The sequence below is a fragment of the Podarcis gaigeae genome, assembly GCF_964106915.1.
Source record: "Podarcis gaigeae genome assembly, chromosome: 5".
NCBI lineage: Eukaryota > Metazoa > Chordata > Lepidosauria > Squamata > Lacertidae > Podarcis > Podarcis gaigeae.
In genome coordinates this window covers 65204121-65229687 of record NC_139681.1, presented here as the reverse complement: position 1 = coordinate 65229687, position 25567 = coordinate 65204121, and the positions used below count along the sequence as shown (strand labels likewise).

The window sequence follows — 25567 nt, the reverse complement described above, 5'->3', positions numbered from 1 at the left end:
GCTGGGACTGAGCAGCGGGAGCGCACCCCGCCGCAGGGATTCGAACCGCCGACCTTTCGATCGGCAAGTCCTAGGCGCTTTAACCCACAGCGCCACCTGCGTACTTCACCTTATTTAGTATAGTGAGAGAAACTGTAAAACAGAACATGAATGAATGGAAATAAAAACAAGCTTGACTAAAGAGGGAGTTTCTTTCTCAGATGCTTTCCAAAATTAAATCCTAGAACTACTTTTCATTCTCTATTGGTTATTAAGCAGTTCCTTAGAGGTCCTTTGTTTCAAACTGCTTTTTAAATCAGTGGCGGGTATATGATTTAGGTAACAATTTTATTCTGAAAGAAATCAATGGCAAAACTCACATTAATGTCTATGGAGTAGGGTTGTTACACAAATAGCCTAAATTCAGAGCCGCCTCAAACAGGCTGTTCTGTGGTTTGCCTTTGCGACAATGGTGGTGAAGGAACAGGCAAGGTGTTCCTGCCAGTTTAACTGTACTTCAGGGTCCAGGAAGAATTAAAATGGCACGGGGATTTCCCATGTGAAGCCTCTCAAGCCCTCTTGCTGTCCATATGAATCCCGTGCCAAAGTGACATTCTTCCTGCAAATGGAGGGAGGAGGGAGGAGCAGGAGCTATTGGGAAACAAGGACAGACAAACACAGTTGGGTCACTGCTTCTGCTAACACTGCAGAGTCCACTCTCTCTATAAAAAGGCAAGGCTGCTGAGTCAAAAGCCTCACAGACGCCGTGGGAGCAGTCTGTGATAGACACCTCTGCAACACCTCTCTCAAAGCCTCCAGGAAGAAGCCAACATGAAGCTTGCTCTCCAAGCTGTGCTGTTCACTGGGCTTCTAGGTAAGTGAATGCAGGCTTGCAGAAAGGGGCAAGTCAAAGGCACTTCAAGGCCGCAAGGTGGAATTAGAGTCTGTGCTCAGACAATGGCAATCCTTTAAAAATCATGCCACTTTAATTTCTGCCATTCCTTGCCTTTTAAGAAACAGGGTTGCAAGCCTTTCAAATATTTTCCTTATGGAAAATAGCAAAGTCCTAGTTTGGGATGGCAGAAAGCCTCACTGGTTTGCAGCAGTTCCTGCCTTTTGTTGAGGTCTCAGTCCAAGAGCCCTGCTGAGCTGAATGCTTCTGCTATCTTCTGTCATGCCCTCACTGTATATTGAAAGCGCATGGCTTCCCCCAAAGAGTCCTGGGAACTGGAGTTTGTTAAGGGTGCTGGGAATTATAGCTGTGTGAAAGGCAGGGCTTTTTTCAGCTGGAACTCATCAGAACTCAGTTCTGGCACCTCTCAGGTAGGCACCACTAACATTATAAGGAAACAAGGTAAGTTCATGGTGAGTTCTGGCACCTCTTTTTCTATGAATATCAACCAGAATATCTTTCTTAGAGATTGAAACAGTTCTTAACTATAAATATATAGTTGTGTACGCTTAGGTACAGTGAACAGTAAGGTAGGGTTTAAGGAATAATATTTGAGGTATGCAACTCTACCTTCTGGAAAGGGCGCCAGTACCATTATTAATCCCACAATGGTGATGTGCTTTGACCAGGGTAGGGGGGCAGAATTGCATATTCCTCTGTGAAATGGTTCAGAAACCCACATTTGCAAAGTGTATGTAGGATAAAGGGCATTTGTTGGGGAGATTTGGAGAGGACAGTATGGTGGTTAAATCCTCTTGTGCTTCCCCCTTCCCCCACCGTATTTCTTCCCAACTGTTTTCCAGCTGCAGAAAGATAGATGTAGAAACAGCTTGAGGGAGATGTGGTCAGGGAAAGGGTTTAACACCCTCCTCTTGGCAGCTGATTCCCTCCTGCAAATCTCCCCAAACTGGGAGCCCTATGTTTGCATGTAATCTATGGTTTCGTACCCACACCATTGCATCTAAAGCACATCCAACACACATCTTCACCACTCTGGGAGTTGCGGTTTCTTTTTCACAAAGCTGCAATACCCAGCACCCTTAAGAGAGCACTGCTCCCAGAATTCTTTCCCAGGATTCTCGGGGATTGAACATGGGGTGCCTTGTGTGCAGAGCAAGTGCCCTACCCTTCTTCTAATTAGGGCTAGACTCAAATCAACTGGAATTAAGCTATAATGAATAGGGCTGCGTTAATTGCATGAGTGCAATTAATGCGTCTGGTGTTGGGAGGAAGCGACAGTTAGGATTGGTACTGTGGGGAGTAGGGATGGATGGATGTGTTCTTTACCCATTCACCTCCCATTATTGCTCCCAATGAACCTCTCTCCCCAGCACATTACTTTCAGTACATAAGGGAAACTTCCCCTGGTGTTTAATATGTGTCCAGGTTTTGGTGGTAGCAGGATTTTATTCCTGAAGCACGAACATGTCTTGGGATGACTGCGTGCGAAAACACCCTACTAGAAAAGTTAACCAACAAACTTAAATTAGCACAGGGTCAAGCAAAGGAGGATGCCTTCACCCCGTGTGGTTCCCTTTTATCACATACGCAGCTTATAGCTGCTTGAGCATGTGTGGCTGAGAGTGTGAAAGCAATCTCTCCAGACTCTTTCGATCTAGAATGTGATAGCTCTGGCTTGACTTGTGACAGCACAGCTGGCATTCATCACAGGCTGAATAAAAATCTCAGCTACCACGAACTGAAATAATTCATTGCCCTTAAGTACTGCAACATCAGACTAAGCGAAAAGTGTTGCGTTCCTCTAAAACAGCTGAGTCTTTGTCTTGGGGCCAGTATGCGACTGCTCAGTGTGATGCAGTGCAAGACCTGGATTGAGGCTCTTGTGTGTAGGTTAAGCAACAGAGTTCTGATGGACAGAATCTGTAGAGATGCACTGAAAAACATGCAGCTTTGAGAAAATCTCATCTACATGGACAACAAGGAAACAGCAATTCAAGGATGTGTGTACCTTATGTAGGCATCTAGGAGCAGTTCCAGATCTTCAGGATTCTGTCTTGATAGTCAAGGTTAGTTTAATACAGCCTTCCACAATGTGGTACCTAACAGATGATATGGGCTACAGCTCCCATCAGCCCTGACCAGTGGCCGTGTTGACTGGGCCTGATGAATATTGCAGTGCAAACCATCTGGTTGGGGAAGGTTGGTGAGCAAATCTTCTTACCCTGATCCTAGTATTAGACAATGGCACAGATGGGAAGAAAATCCCATACAACTGGGGAGGTGGACTTCAGACAAGGCAGTGTTATCATCGTTCATGGCCCATGATATCACAACACTTCCCCTCCTTTATTTTCTTCACAGCATCGTGTTTTGCAACGTCCGGGGTAAGATGGTGTACAACATCAACGGCTGAGCAGAACAAGTGTCAAAGACTGCAGGAATGCTTAAGTACCTCCCAGCAACCTGCATCTTTCCCACAATTCAGCTGTGTGAAGAAGAGCAGTCCCCATGACTGCATCAGTGCCATTGCGGTAAGTGATTAGTGGAAGCTGGACCCAAACACTGGGGGACTTCCCTGAATTCGGTGTGCAAGACAAACCAAACTTTTGCTGGTGGGTCTGTCAACTCTGCAGAAAATGGTTTGTTTCAAAAATCCTAGTTCCCTGGTTAGGGTCAGAAGTAGGAGCTAGGAGCGGCCCATGAGGCAGAACTGGGTGGTCTAGGGACAGACGTTGGAAAGTTCTGTCTGATCACAGAAGTGGCTGGCAGAATCCCTGGGGTCATGGAACCTGGGAGGAATCAATGGTAAAACAGTCTTTGCCTGTATACTCCCTTTTCAGACTCCAGTATGGGTTATTTGCCAGAAAATGGTTTTAGTGGTTAAAACAGTAATCACTTTATTATGGGGCCATAGATCCAAAGAGGTTAAAACAAAGCATTGTCCTGGAGGCAACCTAAAGCAAAATCCCAGACAACTAGAACACTAAAGGAAGTCCCTTCTTGATCCCCTGGGCTAAATTATCAGTTAAAGATTGCTCTATACCTCCTTTCTGACTCTGGCTCTGTGAAAAAAGAGAAGAGAGCTCAGTTAATTAGGGGGTCCATCCATCACTGAGTGGTATAATAGTCTTTCTAGCTCCTTTCATTCCTGTCACCTCTTCCCATTTGTGTTTTCTTCTTCCCATTTGTCTACTCTTATGTGTTTTCAGGCCTCCGAGGCAGATGCTGTCAGCCTGGATGGTGGTCTCATTTATGATGCAGGCTTGGCCCCGAATAACTTGAAGCCAGTTGTATCTGAAGTTTATGGCACAAGTACAGGAGGTAAATTTCAACAGGGCTGATTTTGAGAATTCTGTTGTGCTCTGTGTTGTGGCAAGGCCCAAGCTGGGGTTAGGGTTCAGGTGTTGCTGCAATATGCTGCTTTGCTTAAAGCCCAGCCTGCTTAAAGCCCACTCCCAGAGGAGTGGAGAAGCCTCAGATCTTCCTGGGCCTACTGCAATGGAGTCCTCTGAGTTAGAGGTTAGAGACCCATCGGGTTCATCTGAGAGTGCTTCTGGAGCAGGCCTCACATGCCCATGAAGTGTAGGACTGGAACCAGTGGCTTCAAGTTACAAGAAAGGAGAATCTGACTAAACACCAGGAAGAACTTTCTGACAGTAAGAGCTGTTCAACAGTGGAACGGACTCCCTTGGTTTGTGGTGGACTCTCCCAGATCTTATTCCATCGCTCTAACCACTACACCACACTGACTCTCTAGTGCTAGGAGTGGAAGAACATGTCCGTTTGGATTTCTCCCAGTTTCTCATTTTTCCATTATTAAATTCAGCTCTCCACATTTCTGCATCAGATTAGATTTTTTTTTTAAGTCCTCATGAAAGTTCATCAAGCTTCTTGAGTGCATTTCTCCTAACATACAGATTTTTGTATGCAGTTTTGCTGAATTTTCAAGCCATATCCTGTAATAATACACTCTAGTGAGCTGTTCTTAAACTTAGTAGACAAGAGTCATTAGGAGAAGGTCTCCAGACTAGGGAAGAAGTAGTAAAGTTCTTCAGGAAGAACTTCCTGACAGTAAGAGCTGTTCAACAGTGGAACGGACTCCCTCGGATTGTGGTGGACTCTCCTTCCTTGGAGGTTTGTCAGCAGAGGCTGGATGGTCATCTGTCATGGATGCTTTAGTTGAGATTCCTGCATTGCAGAGGGTTGAACCCTTCCAACTCTACAATTCTATTATTCTTCATTGCCGCACAGGTCACAATATGTCCTCTCTCTTTCTCCCTGCCAGGAGAATCTGTTACCAGTTACTACGCTGTGGCCGTTGTGAAGAAAAATACCGTTCAGTCACTTGCTGAGCTCCGAGGGAAGAAATCTTGCCACACTGGCTTGGGCAGATCTGCAGGCTGGGTTATGCCAGTGGGGCTCTTGTTGAATCTTGGTCTTATAGAATGGGCTGGAGCAGAAACAGAACCTATAGAAAAAGGTAAGAAGCAGAGTAATGAAAGCCACAAGATTGATGTGGAAGGAGCAAGAACGGGCAGGAAGGTTCACCTGACCTTTGTTGAATAGATTACTTTCCAGCCACACAGAAGTCAGAGATTTCTTTCCACCCTCCATTCAGAGAAACAAGAGGTGTTATCATAGTTCAGAGACACATTCTAGCCAAGGAAAAGCACTCACAGGGTGCAGAGCAGGGCTGGTCAGGGTGGCGGCGGCCTGAGGAGTGTCCTGATAGGGCCGCATTCAGCAACCAGGCCTCAGGTTCACCATCCCTGGTGTACACCCTCTGGGAATTTTGGCATTCTGCCCTTTACTAAAGTGGAATGGTGACCCAGCACATGTTTTACATATAGCCACACTTCATAGGTACCAGGTATAAAATCCAGGGTTAACGCAACACATTTTATTTACCCAAGTGGCTGCAGAGCATGATCTGAGAAGTGTGTCCTGGTATCCTGTGTATGTGTGTGCTTGTGTGAATTTGTGTGTGTGTGTGTGCGTGCATAAGAGAGGATGGAGGAGGCTAACTCCTGTTTTGTTTAGGCCACACCCACCTTTTGTTTTGGCACATGGCCCTCAGCAGGCAAGCTGAGACAGGATGTGGTCCTTGACTGAAAGAGGTTTTCCCAGCCCTATCTTGCAGATATAACATTGCAGAAACTTCTGGGATGTCTGTCACAAGTTGAATGCCTCTGCAGTTGCTGAAACAGCATATCCAGAGGCGAGTGCTGTCCTTGACAATAATTGGCATTCTAAGGCCATGACTGAGACGTTTGTGTGGCTGACCCATCCCTGATACAAACTAATAGGTGAATGCTATTTAGAAGAAGGGACCTGCCAATGCCTTGCCTGTGTGGTCTTCTTTTACAGCTGTAGCCAAGTTTTTCTCAGGCTCCTGTGTCCCAGGTTGCAAAAATGAGCCAAATCTGTGCCGCATTTGTGCTGGAAAAGGTGATGAAAAATGCAGCCGGAACGACCCCTACGCTGGATATTCAGGGGCTTTCCAGTAAGTAACATGCATTTTCCATTTGGTTTCTTTTTTTGAGGGGGGGGGGGTGTCATAGCCCTAGGAAATTCAGGTGCTTCATAACCAAAATAGGAAAAGGAGGGGTTTGTTCTGAAAAGCCAAAAACAAATTTTGAACCTAACACTGGAAACATGCAACCTGAGAGCCTTTCTGGACAATCAAAGGACTGATGGTACACTCCCCATTTCCTTGAACAGCAAGAGAGCCTAAGAGCATCGCTACCTTCTTTTGGCAGAGGTGGGGTGTTTTTGTAATATTTGGTTTATTTAGAAACATACAAGTATAGCTAGACATGCTTCTATTGTGCAGTGGATTCTCTACCCTCAGATGAGAGGCTGTGTATACACAGGTGGTGCCTTCAGCTTCCTGGAAACTCTGCTTTAAACGGTATGACAGGGCTGTTGCTTCATTCCAGTGCAGGAGAGGTGGAACTCTACAAAGGAATAAAAACAATCCACTCTCCTAACAGTGAAAAACAAACTAGAATGTTTCCGAAACAGCTAGACATAGCTGCGGGTGGGCTAGCTTAGTTGCCATTTTCCACATAAGTAAAGACATTTTTTAATAATGAAGGAAAACAAAGTTTCACATAATGGTGCAAGCATGGACAGGAAATTATATCCAACAGATGTCAGTAACATTTTCAGAACATGTGACATTTATACTTTACTGCCGTCACAATAGCAACATTGCTCTTCTGTGTGTGGATGCATCTGCAAATGATTGCAGAAGTGCAGAAAGAGATGGAGATTATTTATTTTTGCACAATAAATGCACAAACGACTGAGTGTGTGGAAGTCTCCCAGTAGTTTCTGTGGCACACAACTATGTGGCAAGCATTAAAATGTCCTCAAAGTCTTGTATTTTCTGGTTACCGTGGGCAGCAAGAAACTGGTTAAATGTCTCTACATGGCAATGTAAAGTTCTACTACCAGTTATGGAAAAATGATTTTTTATTGTCAATTTCCAGTGAGGTAGTCATTTCAATCAGTTGCGGAAAACATGATAAAAAAAACTTGTGGCGCCCTAAGAACTGCACACTCATTGTGACATAAGCTTTTGATGACTACAATTCCAGATCATAAAGCCCACAAAAGCTTAAATCAAACTACATTTGTTAGCCTTTAAAGTACTACCTGACTCTTTGTTGTTTATATTATGAGTTTTTGCTATGATTTCTGTTTTGGAACACTCAACTTGCAATGTCTGATTTCCTCTCTATTCCCTCATGATAAGTCTTTCCTTTCCAGAAGAAAGTTTTTCTGGAACTATCCAAGCCTCGCTTTACCTATTCTTCCACACTCTTACTACTCATTTGCACTTCAAGACCCCCAAGCCACCCCTAGGAGAATAAAGACACAAGGACATGGAATTTAGGTTACTGTTAATGGGCCAAATTTAGGCCGCAACTTTATTGGTTACAGAATGTGAGCGGTATTGGCTTAGGCATTGGCATCAGCAGACTATATCTGACTCCTGCCCACCTTGCAGGAAGTCTGGAAGGGTAAACCACCAGTAGGGGGAGCCCCGCCAATGAGGATCGACTCAAGCCCCCCTGGGTTCCTACTGGGGTCGTGACATGGCCCTAGCCCCTCCCCGGGCTTTGGACAAGATCCACACCCCCGGATTCCTTTAACGGAATACCCTTGTGCATGGAGGGGCAGGTGATGGCTGCACCTCCCCTCCCCCCCACATTGCTATTCCAATGCCTAATCACCAAACCTTACAAAATTATGACGATTGTTATTAGGTAGGTGAAAACCAAGTGGCTGGTGCCAATCTGCCAAGTGGAAAAAATCCTACCAGGCCCCTCAACGGCGACCAACCGAAGTCCATAGCAAGGCCAGGGACCCTAGCTAAAAGTGGGTGGGAGGGCAGGAGATCCGTGGTGAGAGGCTGAAAGAGGAGCTTCCAGAGTTTAAATTGGCCCCGGCCATGCCCCCACAGCACCCTGATTGGGCGCCTGGCAAATGGCGTGGCCGGGTCACCCTCAGTGTGACACAGAACGCTACCCTGCACCATGCTGAGGCGGGGGTGGGACCTGGACTTGGTGGCCCGAGCGCAACCTGGTCCCACTTGGAAGCGGAACCGATTTCCTGTGCTTGGTCATTCCTGAAACCGTCCATGTTTTATATGTGTATTATGATTTTTAATTTCTTCACTTGTGGACTGTATCACTTCTGTGTTCTGTTGGCGCTGAAGAAAATAAAGAATAGTAGTTTGTATGCTCAGGATCTGTAATTCCTTTTTGCTTCTTTTAACACGCAGAAGGTTGGTGTAAGGACCCAAAACTTCAGTTCTAATATTTCTTCCTCTGCTTGTTCTTCTAGATGTCTGAAGGATGGAGCTGGAGATGTGGCCTTTGTGAAAGACGCAACTGTACTAGGTAAGGACAGAGGGCAAGTTTAGCGCTTTACATGTTGTTAGACTCCAGCTCCCATCAGGCCCCTGCCATCACTGCCTGAAGGTCAGGGATGCTGGGGACTGTGATCCACAAAATCTGGAAGGCAACACACTACCTGCCCCAAAGTTCCTAGTAGAGCTCAACCCTCTGTGCAGACGGAATTCACATTTTTGAGTGAGTTTGTGCTGAGTTCCATGGACTGAGTTGGTTCTATAAAGGCTGATGATATGTGCAGAAACCTGTATGGTTCAGCTTTTTCCACAAGTGCCAAAAAATTCACAACTTCATTTGTGAAAATGTCATGCAATTAGGCCATTCCAGCACCTGGTTGACCATTTATTATATCCTAAGATCAAACACCCTATCTTACAGAGATGTAGTACAGTAACCACTTGAGCATTCCTTGGAAGGAACATAGAAAGATCTGCCTTATGCCTAGCCAAACTACTGTTTCAGTGTTGTCTACACTGACTGCCGGTAGCTGTCCAGTTTCAGGAAGGATTCTGCCGCAGCCTTTCCAAGAAATGCTGGAGATTGAACCTGAAACCTTTTGCCTGCAAAACATGTACTCCACCGTTGAGCTACAATGCTTTCCTGCAGGAAATTGTAACCACTGTAAACCTGGATGGACTCTCAGTATATACAGGTGGAATCAGTATCATGTAATTGTAGAGTTTCACTTTCATTGTTTTTCATTATTAGACATCACAAAACTCTTAATCTCAGATTTGTGGGTTCAAACCTCATGTTGAACAAAAGATTCCTGCACTGCAGGGGGTTGGACTTGATAGCCCTCGTGGTCGCTTCCAACTCTATCATTCTATGAGTCTATGGGCTTCTCATTTCTCAGCTTTGGTATTCTAGCATTTCAGGGTGGAACCTATCTTACATACCTGGCTTTAAATCTTGCTATCATTTTTCATAGCCCTCAGTCCAGAAGAAAGGAACCAGTATGAGCTGCTCTGTGATGATGGCAGTAGGAAGCCTATTGAGAAGTATAAAGAGTGTTCTCTGGCTAGAGTCCCTGCTCATGCTGTGGTAGCACGGAGTACTGACAGTCGGGCAGATGAGATCTGGACGGTCCTCTCCAAAGCAATGGTATGTATGTGTGTGTGTGTGTGTATTTCATAAATTGTTTTCAATGACGTATCCCAAAGCAATTTAGAAGAAAACGAAGAAGAGGAGTTTGGATTTGATATCCCGCCTTTCACTCCCTTTAAGGAGTCTCAAAGCGGCTAACATTGTCCTTTCCCTTCCTCCCCCACAACAAACACTCTGTGAGGTGAGTGGGGCTGAGAGACTTCAAAGAAGTGTGACTAGCCCAAGGTCACCCAGCAGCTGCATGTGGAGGAGCGGAGACGCGAACCCGGTTCCCCAGACTACCCCTCTTAATCACTACACCACACTGGCTCTCTATATTTACAATATAGTGGCCACTTAAAAACAACAACACACAGTTAAAACAACTGCACATAAGATTTATAAGACCTATGGGGGACTTCCAAGCATGCAAGTTTGTAAATTAAGTAATGCACACACATAGAGTGATATTAAGTGCTACTCCTACTCTCTATAGACCCACAGAAATGAATGGACAGGACTAACTTCAGTTCATTAATTGCAGTGGGTTGGACTTAGTTGACTACAACCCATAATAATGGAAGCATACACAAACAAGCCTGCTTCAGGACTTATGAAATGTTGAGGTCCTAGAAATCTGAAGTATATAGAGCAACTTGTCCCTGGCCAAGCTGCTTCAGGTCATGGTGGATGTGCTCCTGGAGACACCTAGTTTGGTTGTCCTAGGGGAATTTAGCATCCATGCTGACATGACCTTACAAGGGGCTGCTCGGGACTTCGTGGAAAGCATGGCCTCCATGGGGCTGTCCCTGAATAAGTTTGGTCCAACTCATAGTCATGGACATGCCTTAGAGGTGGTCTTTATATCTATGAATGTGGGTGAACTGACAATAAAAGCGAAACAAAAGAAGTGCCATGGTCGGATCACTTCCTGGTGCAACTGGACTTCTCTGCGACCCTTCCCCTCTGCAGGGAGGTAGGACCTATTTGGATGGTCTGCCCCCACCATTTAATGTATCCAAATGGTTTTCAGAGGGGATATTTTATCCCATGTTGATGGCCTTTCAGCTGATTCCCTGGTGGCCCGCTGAAATGCGGAGTTAATCAGGGCTATCGACTGTCTGGCTCCGGAGCGCCCTCTCCGATTGCATGGAGCCTGGACAGCCCCATTGTTTCCCCTGGAGCTGAGGATGATGAAACAATCACTGAGAGGCTAGAGTCCAGGTGGCGGAAAACTCATTCTGAATCAGACCTGACACAGGTTGGAGCTCAATGTCGAGCCTACCAAGTGGCGATAGCGACGGCGAAGAGGACTTTCTTCATTGCCTCTGTTGCATATGCAGAAAACAGCAGTAGGAGACTCTTTCAGGTGGTTCACAATTTAACAGAACCACCTGCACCATTGGGGCCTGGTAAGGACCCCAAGAAGTTGCTCAGATTCGGGAAGAGGTAGACTCCACTGTAGGAGCAGGACTGGGGTGGGAAAGTGCTAGATGCCTGTCTAGTCAAGTTGCATGGGATCAATTCCAATCTGTTACCTCCGAGGATGTGGACAGGCTGCTTGGATGAGTGAAACCAACCACCTCTCTCCTTGATCCTTGCCCATCCTGGCTAATAAAAGTGAGCTGGGAAGGGCTGGGTGATAGGTTCTGTGGGGTGGATAATGCTTCCCTCTGTGAGGGAGCTTCCCAGACCCACTGAAAGAGGCGGTTATTAAACCGCTTCTTAAAAAAAAATCTTTGGACCTGGCCAATATGGTCAACTATTGTCCATTCTCAAATTTTCAATTCTTGGGCAAGGTGAATGAGCAGGTGGTTGCTGAACAACTCTAGACACGCCTGGAGGATACGGACCATTTGAATCCCTTCCAGTCGGGATTCAGGCCTCACCATAGAACTGAAACTGCCTTGGTCGTTCTGGTTGATGATCTCCGACAGACTAGGGACAAAGATGAAAGCTGTTTCCTAGTTCTGCTGGATCTCTCGGTGGCCTTTGATACCATTGACCATGACATCCTTCTGGACTGTCTAGAGGAGCTGGTAGCTGGGGGCACTGTTATACAGTGGTTCTGCTGCTTCCTCCTGGGTCATGTCCAGAAAGTGGGTTGGGGGATGAGTGTTCAGGCCCCCACTTGTGGGGTGCCTCAGGCTTCCGTCCTCTCCCCCATGCTTTTTAATATCTATATGAAGCTGCTGGGAGAGATCACCAGGCGGTTTGGGCAGGGTGTTCATCAGTATGCAGATGATACCCAGCTCTACCTCTCTTTCAAATCAGAACCAGTGAAGGCGGTGAAGGTCTTGTGTGAGTGCCTGGAGGTGGTTGGAGGATGGATGGCGGCTAACAGATTGAGGTTGAATCCTGACAAGACAGAAGTACTGTTTTGGGGAGGACAGGGGGCAACCAGGTGTGGAGGACACCCTGCTCCTGAATGGGGTAACTGTGCCCCTGAAAGACAAGGTGTGCAGCCTGGGAGTCATTTTGGACTCACAGCTGTCCATGGAGGAGCAGGTCAATTCTGTGTCCAGGGCAGCTGTTTACCAGCTCCATTTGGTATGCAGGCTAAGACCCTACCTGCCCGCAGACTGCCTTGCCAGAGTGGTGCATGCTCTAGTTATCTCTCGCTTGGACTACTGCAATGCACTCTGCATGGAGCTACCTTTGAAGATAACCCGGAAACTGCAACTAATCCAGAATGCGGCAGTTAGACTGGTGACTGGGAGTGGCTGTTGAGACCATATTACACCAGTCCTTATAGACCTACGTTGGCTCCCAGTACGTTTCCGAGCACAATTCAAAGTGTTGGTGCTGACCTTTAAAGCCCTAAACGGCCTCAGTCCAGTATATCTGAAGGAGCTTCTCCATCCCTGTCATTCATCCTGGACACCGAGATCAAGCGCTGAGGGCCTTCTGGCGGTTCCCTCACTGCGAGAAGTGAGGTTACAAGGAACCAGGCAGAGGGCCTTCTTGGTAGTGGCGCCCACCCTGTGGAACGCCCTCCCATCAGATGTAAAGGAAATAAACAACTATCTGACTTTTAGAAGACATCTGAAGGCAGCCCTTTTTAGGGAAGTTTTTAATGTTTGAAGTTTTGTTCTGTTTTTATTTCTCTGTTGGGAGCTGCCCAGAGTGGCTGGGTTAATAATATGGGGCGGGGTAAAATGATGATGATGATAATTATTATTATTATTATTATTATTATTATTATTATTACACTACGGTCCTGCATTTCTTCGTTGTTTCTTCATTAGACCCCCAAAAACGAAGTGGAAGTCAGGTAGACTATGCAAGTCTAGCAGTTAAGTTGAGGGCAGGTGAACCAATGGAATGTTGAAGGTGTCCACTGGAAAATAAAAGGGATGGAGAGAGGTGGAATTGACCTGCTTTTGGCGGGATTGGCAGTGGTGATGCATATACCATGAGTTTTCAAAACTCTTCTATGCACTCCATCTGACTTCATGTTTTCTTATCTTTTCTCACTCTTCAATGAATATTTATTCTCCTATCTTAGGAGCTGGCTTCCCAGAACCCACAATCTGGATGCAAACTTTTTGGTTCTCCTGAAGGTCCTACCAAAGACCTTCTATTCAAGGATTCTGCTGTCAATCTTCTTCGTGTACCTGAGTTAATGGATTCTCAACTTTACCTGGGCTCCCAGTACTGTGGTGCTATTCGGGCTATCAGAAAAGGTATGCAGGAGATCAGCTGCCATGGACCATCAGTACACTGGTGGTACCCAACTCTATTTCTCTGTATCATCTGGAACCGGGAATGGCTGAGAAGGCTCCAGACTGGTGTCTGGGTGCAGTGGCAAGCTAGATTAGCTTAATAAACTGAGTCTGAATCCTGACCAGACAAAGGCTCTGTGGGTGAGTGGTTCTCAGATCTGGTAAGTTGAGCCATTGCCTGTCCTGGATGGGATCAAATGCATTGGGGGGGGGGGATGTTCCTGGATCCAGCTCTGTCACTGGAGGTTCAGGCCCCCACAGTAGGTAAGAGGTATCTCTGCTGGTATTCTCTACACTCCTGCACATGTAACAGCACTGGTGCCAGTTAGGGTTGGACTTTGGGGCAGCTGTCCAGAGCCCCTTAATGAAGTCACCAGCACTTCTCTCTACCAGCACTTAATTTGCAGCACGATGAGGCATCAGAACTCCTGGTTAATTGAGTTTCTCCTTTCTGATCCTTTAGACAGACCTTCCCCTGATACCGAAGGGAGGATCAGGTGGTGCGCAGTGGGCAAGGCTGAACAAACAAAGTGCGACTCATGGAGTGGAGTGAGCGGAGGCTCCATAGAGTGTGCTGTCGCAGAAACTCCTGATGACTGCATCATCAAGATCTTAGTAAGTGCTTTGAGCGGCTCACCCCTTTCCCTTTCCCTTGTACCTTGCCACTGTGAGTCCTCACTTGGGTTTCATTGCTTCCATCCGGTGCGGTTTTGCTTCTGAGGCTGTGTACACATCATGCATTTAAAGCACGTTTCCTCACACACCCCAAGAATATTGGGAACTGTAGTTTTCTAAAAATTATTTATTAAATTTGTTAGTTGCTTTATCTTGCCCAGGGCAGCAAGCGACTTACAACCAAATAAACGGATATACAATAAACCTCACATAGAGATATTAAAGCCAAGAGGAAAGAGAAATGCATTAAAAACATCCTGCCCATGTCTAAAAGGCCACAGGTAGTTAAATATAATTGAGATAGTTAAGAAAAATCTCTCATAAATTAAAATATCTTCATATGAAGCGGGAAGTCCCACCCATTTGTTCTATAGCAGGGGATGGCAAGGTTTACCTTGCCTGGGCCGGTTCACTCCAGTGGAGACCCTTCTGTGGGCTGGATCGTGCGAATGCATGAGTGCGCGCACCCACCATTTCCGGTGTTTGCGCAGATGCGATTTCTGGCACTGCAGAAATGAGTCCCCGCGCTGTGCCAGTTTAGTGCAGTGCACGGGGACTCACTGAGTGGGTGGCTCGGTTCGGGGGCAGCTCAGGGGCTGTTTAAAGACCCCTGTGGGCCGCTTGTGGCCCATGGGCCTTAGGTTGCCGACCCCTGTTCTATAGCACAGGGAAACCTCTTTGGTTATGCTGAACATTGTACTTAACTCGCCAGCCAAAGTCATTACCTTAATAAAGGAACCAGTTTGGCAAGATTGCTCTTACACATTCTACCTCCACAGATGAATTGGAAGGGACTCGGGGAATCATGCAGAATAACCCCTGCCCACTCAGAACACTATCTTATCTTTGACCTATGAATCTTAGGGATATCCAATATAGTAAGCTCTGGGTGTTGTTGGACTACAACTCCCACGATCTCTTCCCATTAGCCATCCTGTCTGGGTCTGATGGAGGTTGTAGTCTAGCATCTGGAGGGCATCTTATTGGGTACTGCATTATTCTATTTCCCCACCTCTTCTCCCAAGGAGCTCAAGTGTCATTTACTGCCTTCCCCTTCCTAAAGGGCTGTGAGAGTACTTTAAATGTTGGTGTGGATGATATTAACCGTGTGCATTCTGTGCTCAGACACACTGAAACGTTTGGAGGAAACTAGCTTCTGAGTTTTCCCCATTCTTTCTAGTCAGAGCTCACTAACCTGTGAGCAAGACTGCAGCCAAAGAAGTTTTATATAGTGTTAATTTCACAATGTGTATTTATTTCTCAGCTTCCAGACTCAGTGCCTGGAAGGCTGAGAGATTATGTCAAGCTGCAAAACTTGAATTCGAATTACAAGATTTTAAACATGCTTCCTATTATGCAACATGGAGGTTAAATTTTAGAAAGGTCAATCAATCTGGTGATCTCTAGATGTTTTCCAGCCAGCATAGCTGGTAGTCCAAAATATATGGAAAGTGTCAGGTTGAGGAAGGCTTTCATGCCTCATGTATAGCTACATGCAGGGCTACTGTTTTGTGGCTTAAACCTTTTACAGGCTTAACAATTTGACTGGGAAAGTGCAAGCATAACAAAAAGAAGAGGATTTTCTCTAATACTAGTTATGTCCAGATTGTTACATTTGTATATGGATCTCTTACACATTTGAGTAGATACCCGTACATTCATACCTTGGTTTTCAAACGCTTTGGAAGTCGAACGTTTTGGCTCCTGAACAATCGAAAACTGGCAGTGATCATTCCAGATTTTGAACGTTCTTTGGAACCTGAATGTGGATGTGAATTCTGCAGCTTCTGATTGGCTGCAGGAACTAACTGCAGCCAATCAGAAGCTGCGCCTTGGTTTCTGAATGTTTTGAAAGTTGAATGGACTTCCGGAACGGATTCTGTTCGACTTCCAAGGTACCACTGTCAGTGCTCTTTGCGCAATAAAAGCACACCTTCATAATCCCTCTCCAAAGAAAGCAGGTACATTGCAATAAATAGCAATGACTGAATAATGCCCCTGAGCAACAAATTTGCTTCAAACCCAATGCACATTTTCCGATGCACTCTTTCATGCATGGATGATGTTGTCTTGGCTATATAAAATATTTCTCATGTGGAGAATGTGTTTGCTATTAGCATATCTGATGTTCTTTGCAGAAAGATGAGGCTGATGCCATAAGCTTGGACGGAGGGTTTGTCTACACTGCTGGGATGTGCGGTTTGGTGCCAGTGATGGCTGAAGTTTACTGTAAGTATGGAAAATGGCAGTTTGACTCAATACAGCCCACACTATCACAAGCACACATCTGGAAATAACTTCTGATAGACCTTCATTGCAGTTCTGCAAGGGGCCCAATGGGGATTTTGACCCACATGCTCAAAGTTTTACACCAATTTTGCATTGTGTTTATTATACCTACCTATGGGCAAGCATAGGGTGGTGCTGTGGGTTGAACTACAGAGCCTAGGGCTTGCCGATCAGAAGGTCAGCAGTTCGAATCCCCACAATGGGGTGAGCTCCCGTTGCTTGGTTCCTGCACCTGCCAACCTAGCAGTTCAAAAGCATGTCAAAGTGCAAGTGGATAAATAGGTACCGCTGTGGCGGGAAGGTAAACGGCGTTTCCGTGCGCTGCTCTGGTTCGCCAGAAGCAGCTCAGTCATGCTGGCCACATGACCCAGAAGCTGTACACTGGCTCCCTCGGCCAGTAAAGCGAGATGAGCGCCGCAACCCCAGAGTTGGTCACGACTGGACCTAATGGTCAGGGGTCCCTTTACCTTTACGGGCAAGCATATTGTCACTTCAGATGAGAGCACATCACTGTAAAGGTGTGTCAAGCAATGCTCTGCATGTGATTCACTTTTATTATAAGTTCTCAGGAAGCATTTGGTGTTTGTCCCTCAGGTCTGTGACCACAAATGGCTTTACTCCCATTGCTGTTGTGGCATTGCAAAAACTGGGTGGGTTTGGGGCAGCATTCAATTAGCGTGTCCCATCAAGATTTCTGTTTGCACAACAGAACTCCCCCTCATTTTCTTCCCCCCACTCACCACCACACATGAACCCTGCATCCTCCCCAGATTTGCCCCAAAGGTTTAAGGGGGAAAGGACGGGGGAAGCAGAAATCCTTGTGCTGGCAGAATGACTTCATTAGTGCTACTTTGGATACAACTCTTTGTCTTGGAATATTATGTCTAGAACCTCTTTCTCATTCTCTTTGTAGCTGACCCTGCCGCATGTGCCCATCCAGAAACAGAGACAACAGGTGGGTAACTCTGAGGCATACAGCCATAGTAAACCTAGGATTTAAAGCTTTTGTTCATTTGTTAAATCTATATCTTACCCTTCCTCTCAAAAGAACCCAGGGCAGAAAACATGTGATTCAAAAAACAACAACCCAACACCTAAAAACATGGACAAACCTTTCTGTGCAATGTTTGTTTGAGAGAGAGACAGAGGGAGAGGGTCTAATATTATACTTCCATTTCAAGCTGTATTTATATAAATATAATTTAATATTCGTTCATATTTATATAAATGTATTTGCCAGCTTTAAAACTCTTTCAAATCCAGTACTATTGGCAAAGATGGTCTCCATGGTTCCTGGCAAGATGGGGCAGGATGTGTCAGGAGAGGTAGAGGATGACAATTCCATGAAGGGTGTAGGTAGAGACAGTGCCGATCGGAAGGTCGGCGGTTCGAATCCGTGCAATGGAGGGAGTTGTTGTGTCCCAGCTTCTGCCAACATAGCAGTTTGGAAGCATACCAGTGCAAGTAGATAAATAGGTAATGCTGTGGCCAGAAGGTTAATGGTGTTTCTGTGCACTCTGGCACTCATCACAGTGTTGTGCCAGAAGCGGTTTAGTCATGCTAGTCACATGATCCAGAAAGCTCTCTTGGCTTGAAGTGAGATGAGCGCCGCACCCCATAGTTACCATTGACTGGACCAGGTCCAGGGGTCCTTTACCTTTACCTTTTTTTTACCTTATGTAGAGACAGCTCAAGCAGTGTCAAGGATGAGGGTCCTGGCCCCTGGTGGTCAGATAGCTCAGAAGGGGAGGGGGAGCCAACAGAGGCAGGTGCCACCCCACCTCCTGAGAAGCCAGCCAAACCAGACCCACCCCCACCCCTGTCTCCTGGGAAAGAGTTTCCCCTGGTGGCTGAGCAGACCTGGCCAGGCTGGTGGTAGAGGGACAGTCAGAAGGTTGGACCACGTTGTTGCTGAAGACACATCGCTATCAATGCAGGCATGAGCAGAGCAGAGCCATTCTCTGCTCAGTCTTCTTGCTTGGGACAGGAACCTCATTAGTGATGGAGCACACTCTGCTCCTTCATAAGTAGAGCAGGAGGGGTGCATCAATTGTGTTGGGACAATGTTTTAGCTCCTTTTTTATTACTTTTATAACCCACCTCTCTTCCAAGGAGCTCAAGGTGAGCTTACACAATTCTCCCTCTTGTCATTTAATCACGCCTGGTCATGCATCCTGGACTCTACCCGTGTACCCATTGAGCCTTGTAACCTGAACCCTGAGTGAAGCAGAGATGCAGCTGATTTATTTAATAAAACTTTCAGGATTTCCTGAGCCGAGAGTCTTGGTTTTTCATCTGAAAGCGGGAGCCAGGACAGAGAACCCAGTTTTCAAACTGATCTATGAGCAAAGCATTCTTCTGACTTATGCCTATTTTCCAAATAAGGACACAACAATAGAGAGGTAGTCAAGACCCTACCCACTCATTCATTCAGCATGTGAGAGAATTACAAGCTTTCATGGGCCAACTTGGCTCCCTCCCTCCATTAATTAGGGTCTCATTTGATTTGAGGTCTTATTTGAGATTTTTCTCCCCCTTTTCCTTTCCTGTCTCCAGTAAAGGGCTACACTGCTGTTGCTGTTGTCAAGAAAGCTGATACTGGATTCAACTGGAAGACAATGAGGGGAAAGAAATCCTGCCATACTGGTGTTGATAGGACTGCTGGCTATAACATCCCCATGGGCCTGCTTTACCAGGAGAACATTGGAAACTTCAATATTAGTGAGTGACCTCATGTTCACTTATTTAACTACTTTGCACATGACTCCCCTTCGGAGCCAAAAGTGGTTAAGTGGTATACAGCCTGTTTAAATATGTAAACAAGCCATCTCACCCTATACATTATGTGTCAGAAACCTGGTGCCTCCTTTCCAAAGCCTGGGAAGCTTTTGCCGTACTTAGGGAGGAAGGTGCGATGCTCACATGTGTGACATCACCCCCACCCCATAACCTTTGCAAGCTCACACTTCTGGCCCTAACTGTTCCCCTACGAAAAAATTCACTGCATGCCACTGTTTGGCGCTGCTGTTGTCCTTCTAAAAGGGCAGGGCTTTACATGGCAGAAGACCCTAACCAGCAACATTTGAGGAGCTGGGAAGGACTAGGAGATAGACACTTCTACTCTGTCCAACCTCACTATTTCCTGCAGCACAGTTAGCCAGTGCTTTGCATTGTTCTGCCCAGCCCAGCACTTTCCTGGCTATTTTGTTTTAGTTGCAGTAAAATATAGCACTGTAAGCGCAACACTGCTATAATACTATTTAATAAAAAATGTTTCCCAACACTTACCACATTGCTGAAATGTGCGGGGTGTGCGTCTTGTGATATCTGGCCAGGATAGAGTCCTGAGAATCTGCCATTCCCGTCGCCTGCTTAAGAATGGCTGAGTACAAATGTATGGCACTGCCTTTTGGAGAATACCCTTGGATTGGCTGGCAATGTTTCCTTAGTCTATGGTGGTAATCCAGATGGCTGATAAACCATCACATGGCGGGGGGGGGGGGATATGTTGGATCATGACACAGTCATTTCTAGAGCTGACTCCTTGAAATCATGGTTGACTTAGGTCCTACCTTGATTTCAGTCAATCTACTCTAAATGACTACATTTGGATGCAACCAAAATATTTTTGGGATGGGTGGTATACTTTTAAAATAAGATAGCTAGCCTGCCAGCCAACAAGACTGAAATTTTAAGAAGATGGTGGGGGGAATCTGCTTTCCTCTATTCTATTGGGCATTCCAAATAGCAATCCTTTTTTGTGTGCAAATATTTCACTGCAAATATGATATGTGGCCATCTTACAAGAACAGATACAGAAGAATTCCAAGTGACTATTCCATGTTCTCCTGTCAGGTACATTCTTCAGTGAAGGCTGTGCTCCAGGATCACCACCTAGCAGTCCACTCTGCAAGCTGTGCAAGGGCACTGGTACTGGAGGGGCACTCGCTGACAAACACAAGTGCAAAGCTAACAGCAATGAGATATACTTCGGCTACAGTGGTGCTTTCCGGTAGGTAACTTGGATATTAAAAACAAACTCTTATTCAGGAGATGATAGAGGAATGTACCCATGAGTTTTTCAAAGAGAAATCTTAAACAACTGCAGCAACGAGCCATTCAGTATTTTGTCTCTATTAGTCCATCAGATGCCTCCTCAGGCCCAGTTTCCTCCTCCTGTTACTTATTATTATTATTATTATTATTATTATTATTATTATCAGTGCTTTTTCCCCCTATAAAAATGTTTAGGGGGACTCTCATTTAGACTCAAGAAAATCACCGTTTTATAGTTCAAATCAGGAAAAATAAATACAGTAAATGGACAAAAGTACAAAGATTCACAAAATGTTTAGGGGTATGCATCCCCCTGCATCCATCCAGAAAAAAAGCACTGATTATTATTGCTGTTGTTGTTTTTAAAGAACATTTTCATGAATTCCCACGATTCAAAATCCTATGCAGGATATAAGCCTTGTTAGTATTAATTTTAAAATTAGCAGGGCAAAGCTCTACTTAGGACCCCCCCCCTTTATCTCAGGTATGTGGAGCCTAGAAGCAATCACTTTGTGGGTACTGAATTGCAAACAACAAGCTCACATATTCCATGTCAAAACCTGGATATTGAAAGCAAGTTTCAAACTAAGATGTTTTGACTTCTGTCTCAAATGAAATCACTGCTCCACCTAGTGGGTGGAACAAATCAGCACAAATAGCATTTCCCCCACTTCAAGTAAAACATATTAATCTGTACTTTTGACATGGCTATTAAATATAAATCCAGGTAAATAGCAAAAAACCCCAAAAAACAACAAAAAACTGGTTGCCAGCATATTGCCGTGATTTCAACATTACACTGAACTGGCCACAACTCTCTTCAGTTCACAGCATCTCATCAAATTATCATCTGTGATTAACTGCGTCTTTCACTTCTCATTGTAAATTCTGAATCCATTTGAACATAACTGGAAATATTCAAATTCATTTCAGCAGTCTGGTTCGAAGGAACTGACAAATGCTACACCAACATTTTTCTTTTAATTGTGTTTTCTAGGTGTTTGATTGAGGCAGGAGATGTAGCCTTTGTTAAACACACCACAGTCCAGGAGAACACAGAAGGTATGTGGAAGGTTCATGCCAGGCCTAAGCAGGATGCGCAAGGAGCCCTACTCCTGTGGAGTAACCTAACACAAATTTCACGAAGCGGCCACAGGTTTTATAGAGAAATGGATGTCTATTTCCCCCATCACTACATGCCCATAAATGTCCCCTGCTCACAAGGGGGATCCAAGCAGAATAGCATCTAAACCAGTGTTTCCCAACCTTGTGCCTCCAGATGTTTTTGGCCTACAACTCCCATCATCCCTAGCTAGCAAGACCAGTGGTCAGGGATGATGGGAGTTGTAGGCCAAAAACATCTGGAGGCACAAGGTTGGGAAACACTGATCTAAACAGCAAGTCAACTAGCAAGTCCATTGAAAAGAAGGGGAAATTCTGCATGAGTTACGCTGAGGATGGTTAACTGCTGGCTCATGGAAATGTGAAATCTGAAGCAATTTAATTTGGCCCCTGATGGCTAAACTGTATTCAAATTGAAAGGAACAAAGTCCTCATTTGGATGTTAAATTTATATGTAATATTATGCTGAGCCAAAGTTCACTATGATTGTGAATCCTTACTGCTAGATGGAAACATCTTTTTTTTTTTTTTATCAGATTGCCAACCACTTCCAGAGTGGTAATGCCAGTGGTGGGTAATGCCAGACCTAACAGAAGGCAAAGCCAAAGTGTACAGTAGGTTATGTTCTAGCCAGGCAAAAGCACTTGATGGCGCAGAGAAAGGCATGGCCGGTAAGGAGTCCCAAGGGCTAGACGGAGGTTGTTGGGAGAGGCGCACTTGGTCTTTGGACTGGAAGTTCCATACCCATTGTCCTCCACCCAAGCACTCCACAAAAGAGAGAGTGTGGCTGTTCCTGTTGGCTCAGCCCCTGACAACTCATGGTCTGCCACCTTTGCACGATTGACACCTGTGAATTTACATGATTGCCTGCAGAGGGAAGCTTTGCACATACTGTTGTATTATATGGTGGCTTGCATGAGACTGGGGACCCTGCATGATCCGAGCTCCCAGTTACAAGGAAGCCTGCATATTGCAACAGACAAGGGCAATGACAGCTGTTGGATGCTCTCCGCCCTCCTCCTCCTTTTTACAAAATTTCTTTGCATGCAATAAACTAAACTCTGCTTTTACTTGCTGTAAAGAAAAGGGGGTAAAGGAGCAGGTAAACTCAGTTGCTTTCAGTTGTCACAATTCTCATGGAAGTTACATAAAAATATATCCCCTTGGGCTGTGCCACTGCTAAACCATTCCTCTTAAAGAAGCAAGTTCCAGTGCTACATGCAGATACCAAAATATATAAAGTCTTCTTCCCCTGTGTAGCCATTTGCATCCACCTGTAGGTGTTGGTGGGGTATGTAACATCAGGGACAGGGTCACCTGGTGAGTGCTCACTTGACAGATCCCTGAATAGAACAATAAAAGCTTTATGATCTTTAACATTCTTTTTTCCTCCCAGGAGAAAACAAACCTGCTTGGGTAGGGAACAAGATGGCTTCCGATTTTGAACTTCTGAAACCTAATGGTGATCGCTGTCCAGTTAATGACTATGTAAGATGTGGTCTGGCCACAGTTCCTACTCATGGAGTAGTTGCAGCACCTGGGAAAGCAGAGGCTGTCCGTCGTGTGTTACTTGACCAACAGGTGAGGTTATTTTGTTTTTTTTAAGGGGACTTCCCAGATCACAACTCACAATAAATCTGTTGGCTTGTGATAGCTTTTAAAAATAGTATGTAAATAAATCACACCACTTCTGTAGAGGTAGCCACAGTTGGACAAAATTCTTTGTACAAAAGACACCCAGAAGCAATCAAGGGAAGTGTAGGAACAGTTTAATCATTAAGGAGCGCTCAGTAGGAAGAGAACAACTGTGAAATGTTTGACGCACCATTTGGATGGCATGTGATCACCACAACCTTTTACCAAAAAGTGGGTGACCAAAACTTTAACACGACAGCTAACTGAATCCTGCTTTTCTTCCTTAATTACAGGGTTTTTTTGGAATCCATGGATCAAGAAAAGGGGATTTCCAAATGTTCCAATCTGAAACCAAAGATAGCTTGTTCAAAGATGGCACTCAGTGCTTAGTTAGCACAAAAGAAAAGACCGCGGCTGCTTATCTTGGCGAGCAATATCTGACTGCTATTGGTGGATTCAAGAAATTCTCACCTTCAGGTAACAATTATACACTGGGATGAATGACACCAGTCAGCTTCAGGCAAAACCTGGATTTCAGCTGCAGTCTAGACAGTACTCTCTTATAGTCGAAGAGGAAGCATTATATTTTTCCTTATCAAGGCTTTCCAGATGTTGTTGGAGTACAAATCTCATCAGTCCCACCAACATGATCAATGGTCAGGGTTGCTCGGAGCTATGGTCCAGCAACATCTGAAGAACCACAGGTTTCACGCCTCTGTTCTGCATCTTTTTTTTTTAAGCAGCCTTCCCTGATTTGGTGCCCTCCAGAAGGTTTGGACTATAGCTCCTATCATTTCTGACCATCAGTCATGCCGTCTGGGACACTTGAGAGCTGCAGTCCAGAACATCTGGATGGTACCATGTTGGGGGAGTCTAGTTTAAAGGGCATTTTAAGTGAGTGGCAAAAAGTAAATATCAGTAAGGACCAATGCTACATGACCTTTTTAAAAGGCAGTTTCATAAACTATAAGTTGTCGTCCCTCCCCCTCCCCCACACTTTTGGCTTGTGCACTTTTGTTGTGAATTTTTAAACATGTGTGCTCCACTATATTCTATAACAATTTTGCAAAGCAGATGTAGTTTTTTCAGTCCTATAGAAGTTATGCAATCACCCTGTTCCCAATATTCTGGATAGGAAAACTGAATGAAATATAATGTTATTAGCTAGCTACACTGTTCATGCTCCCTTTCTTTCATTAGTCTGCACAAAACAGACCTTTGAGAGAGTCCATACCCATATTCAAGATGTGATATTACCCGAGGCTTTAGCTCCTAAGTCTTAGACAAATTTCCATGAGAGTAAAATGGTTTCTAGGGCATTACGAAACATTGCCAGAGTTTGTCTGTTTTGGTGTGCTGATCTTAAACTTTCATTTTTATTTCTCTTCTCTTCTTTCTGTTTTTATGTTACAGAACTCCTTAAGGTCTGCAACTTCCACCATCATGATGTCTAATGTGATGAAAAGCAGCTCCTTGTAATGAATGAGTAGCATTGGAAGCACCATTCTTTCTTGCCTTAACTTGGGGATCTGTCCAACTGTTTCTTTTCTCCTTAACATCACAACAAAGTGTGTTCAAGCTTCTCTTTGTATGGCTTTTTAACTCCTTGGTGTCACTAGTGCAAATAAATAAATAAAAGTAACTCTCACAAGCTAATTCATCCTGTTGGCTATGATTACTGATTCCTTTAGGGCAGGGGTAGGGAACCTACAGCCTGCCGGTCACAATGTCCATTATTCAAATCTACCAGCTACGGTGGCTGTGGCTGAAGCATATTGGAGGGCCACATATTCTCCACCCCTAAGAATATAAGAAGACCCACTGTAATAAATACATTTTTCCTCTTATATTCCATCAGGGAATTGCTATTGTTGATTCGCTTTTAATTGGTTTGGGAGTTGCTCCAATTTGGTTTTGACTCAGGCCAATAAAGATTCAGCACCACCAGCATACAGGAATAGGTTCGTTTCTAGTTCGCATGAAACAATTTATAGATGGTTTATATTACAACACTGATTTGCAAAGTTGGAAGAAACAGAGCAAAGAGTTCCTATTTGTCTTGTCTCTCACAGTTACCTACCTCAACCCTGGGCCTGTTAATTCCTGCAAGAAAACAGGAGATGGGCTCTACAAAGCCAAGAGGATGGTGCTTGTGTGTGGAGTTT

The 25567-nt window shown here is 45.0% G+C and overlaps 1 protein-coding gene across 2 annotated transcripts; it reads left to right on the top strand.

Annotated features, from left to right (window-relative positions):
• Positions 1-603: 603 nt before the first annotated feature.
• TF (transferrin) lies at positions 604-25058 on the top strand. 2 transcript variants are annotated; one of them, XM_083741828.1, is made up of 17 exons: positions 604-853; positions 3254-3423; positions 4102-4213; positions 5178-5372; positions 6260-6395; positions 8747-8802; positions 9746-9918; positions 13409-13586; positions 14089-14240; positions 16439-16529; positions 17503-17544; positions 19146-19310; positions 20445-20601; positions 21643-21707; positions 23164-23348; positions 23696-23879; positions 24816-25058. In XM_083741828.1, the coding sequence occupies exons 1-17, from the start codon at positions 811-813 to the stop codon at positions 24854-24856; spliced, it is 2145 nt and encodes a 714-aa protein (XP_083597954.1). In that variant the 5' UTR covers positions 604-810; the 3' UTR covers positions 24857-25058. The 2 variants fall into 2 exon arrangements, 1 of the variants encoding a protein (XP_083597954.1); XR_014565073.1 differs by having other exon boundaries at positions 688-853; positions 21643-21899; positions 22044-23348.
• The last annotated feature ends 509 nt before the right edge of the window (positions 25059-25567 follow it).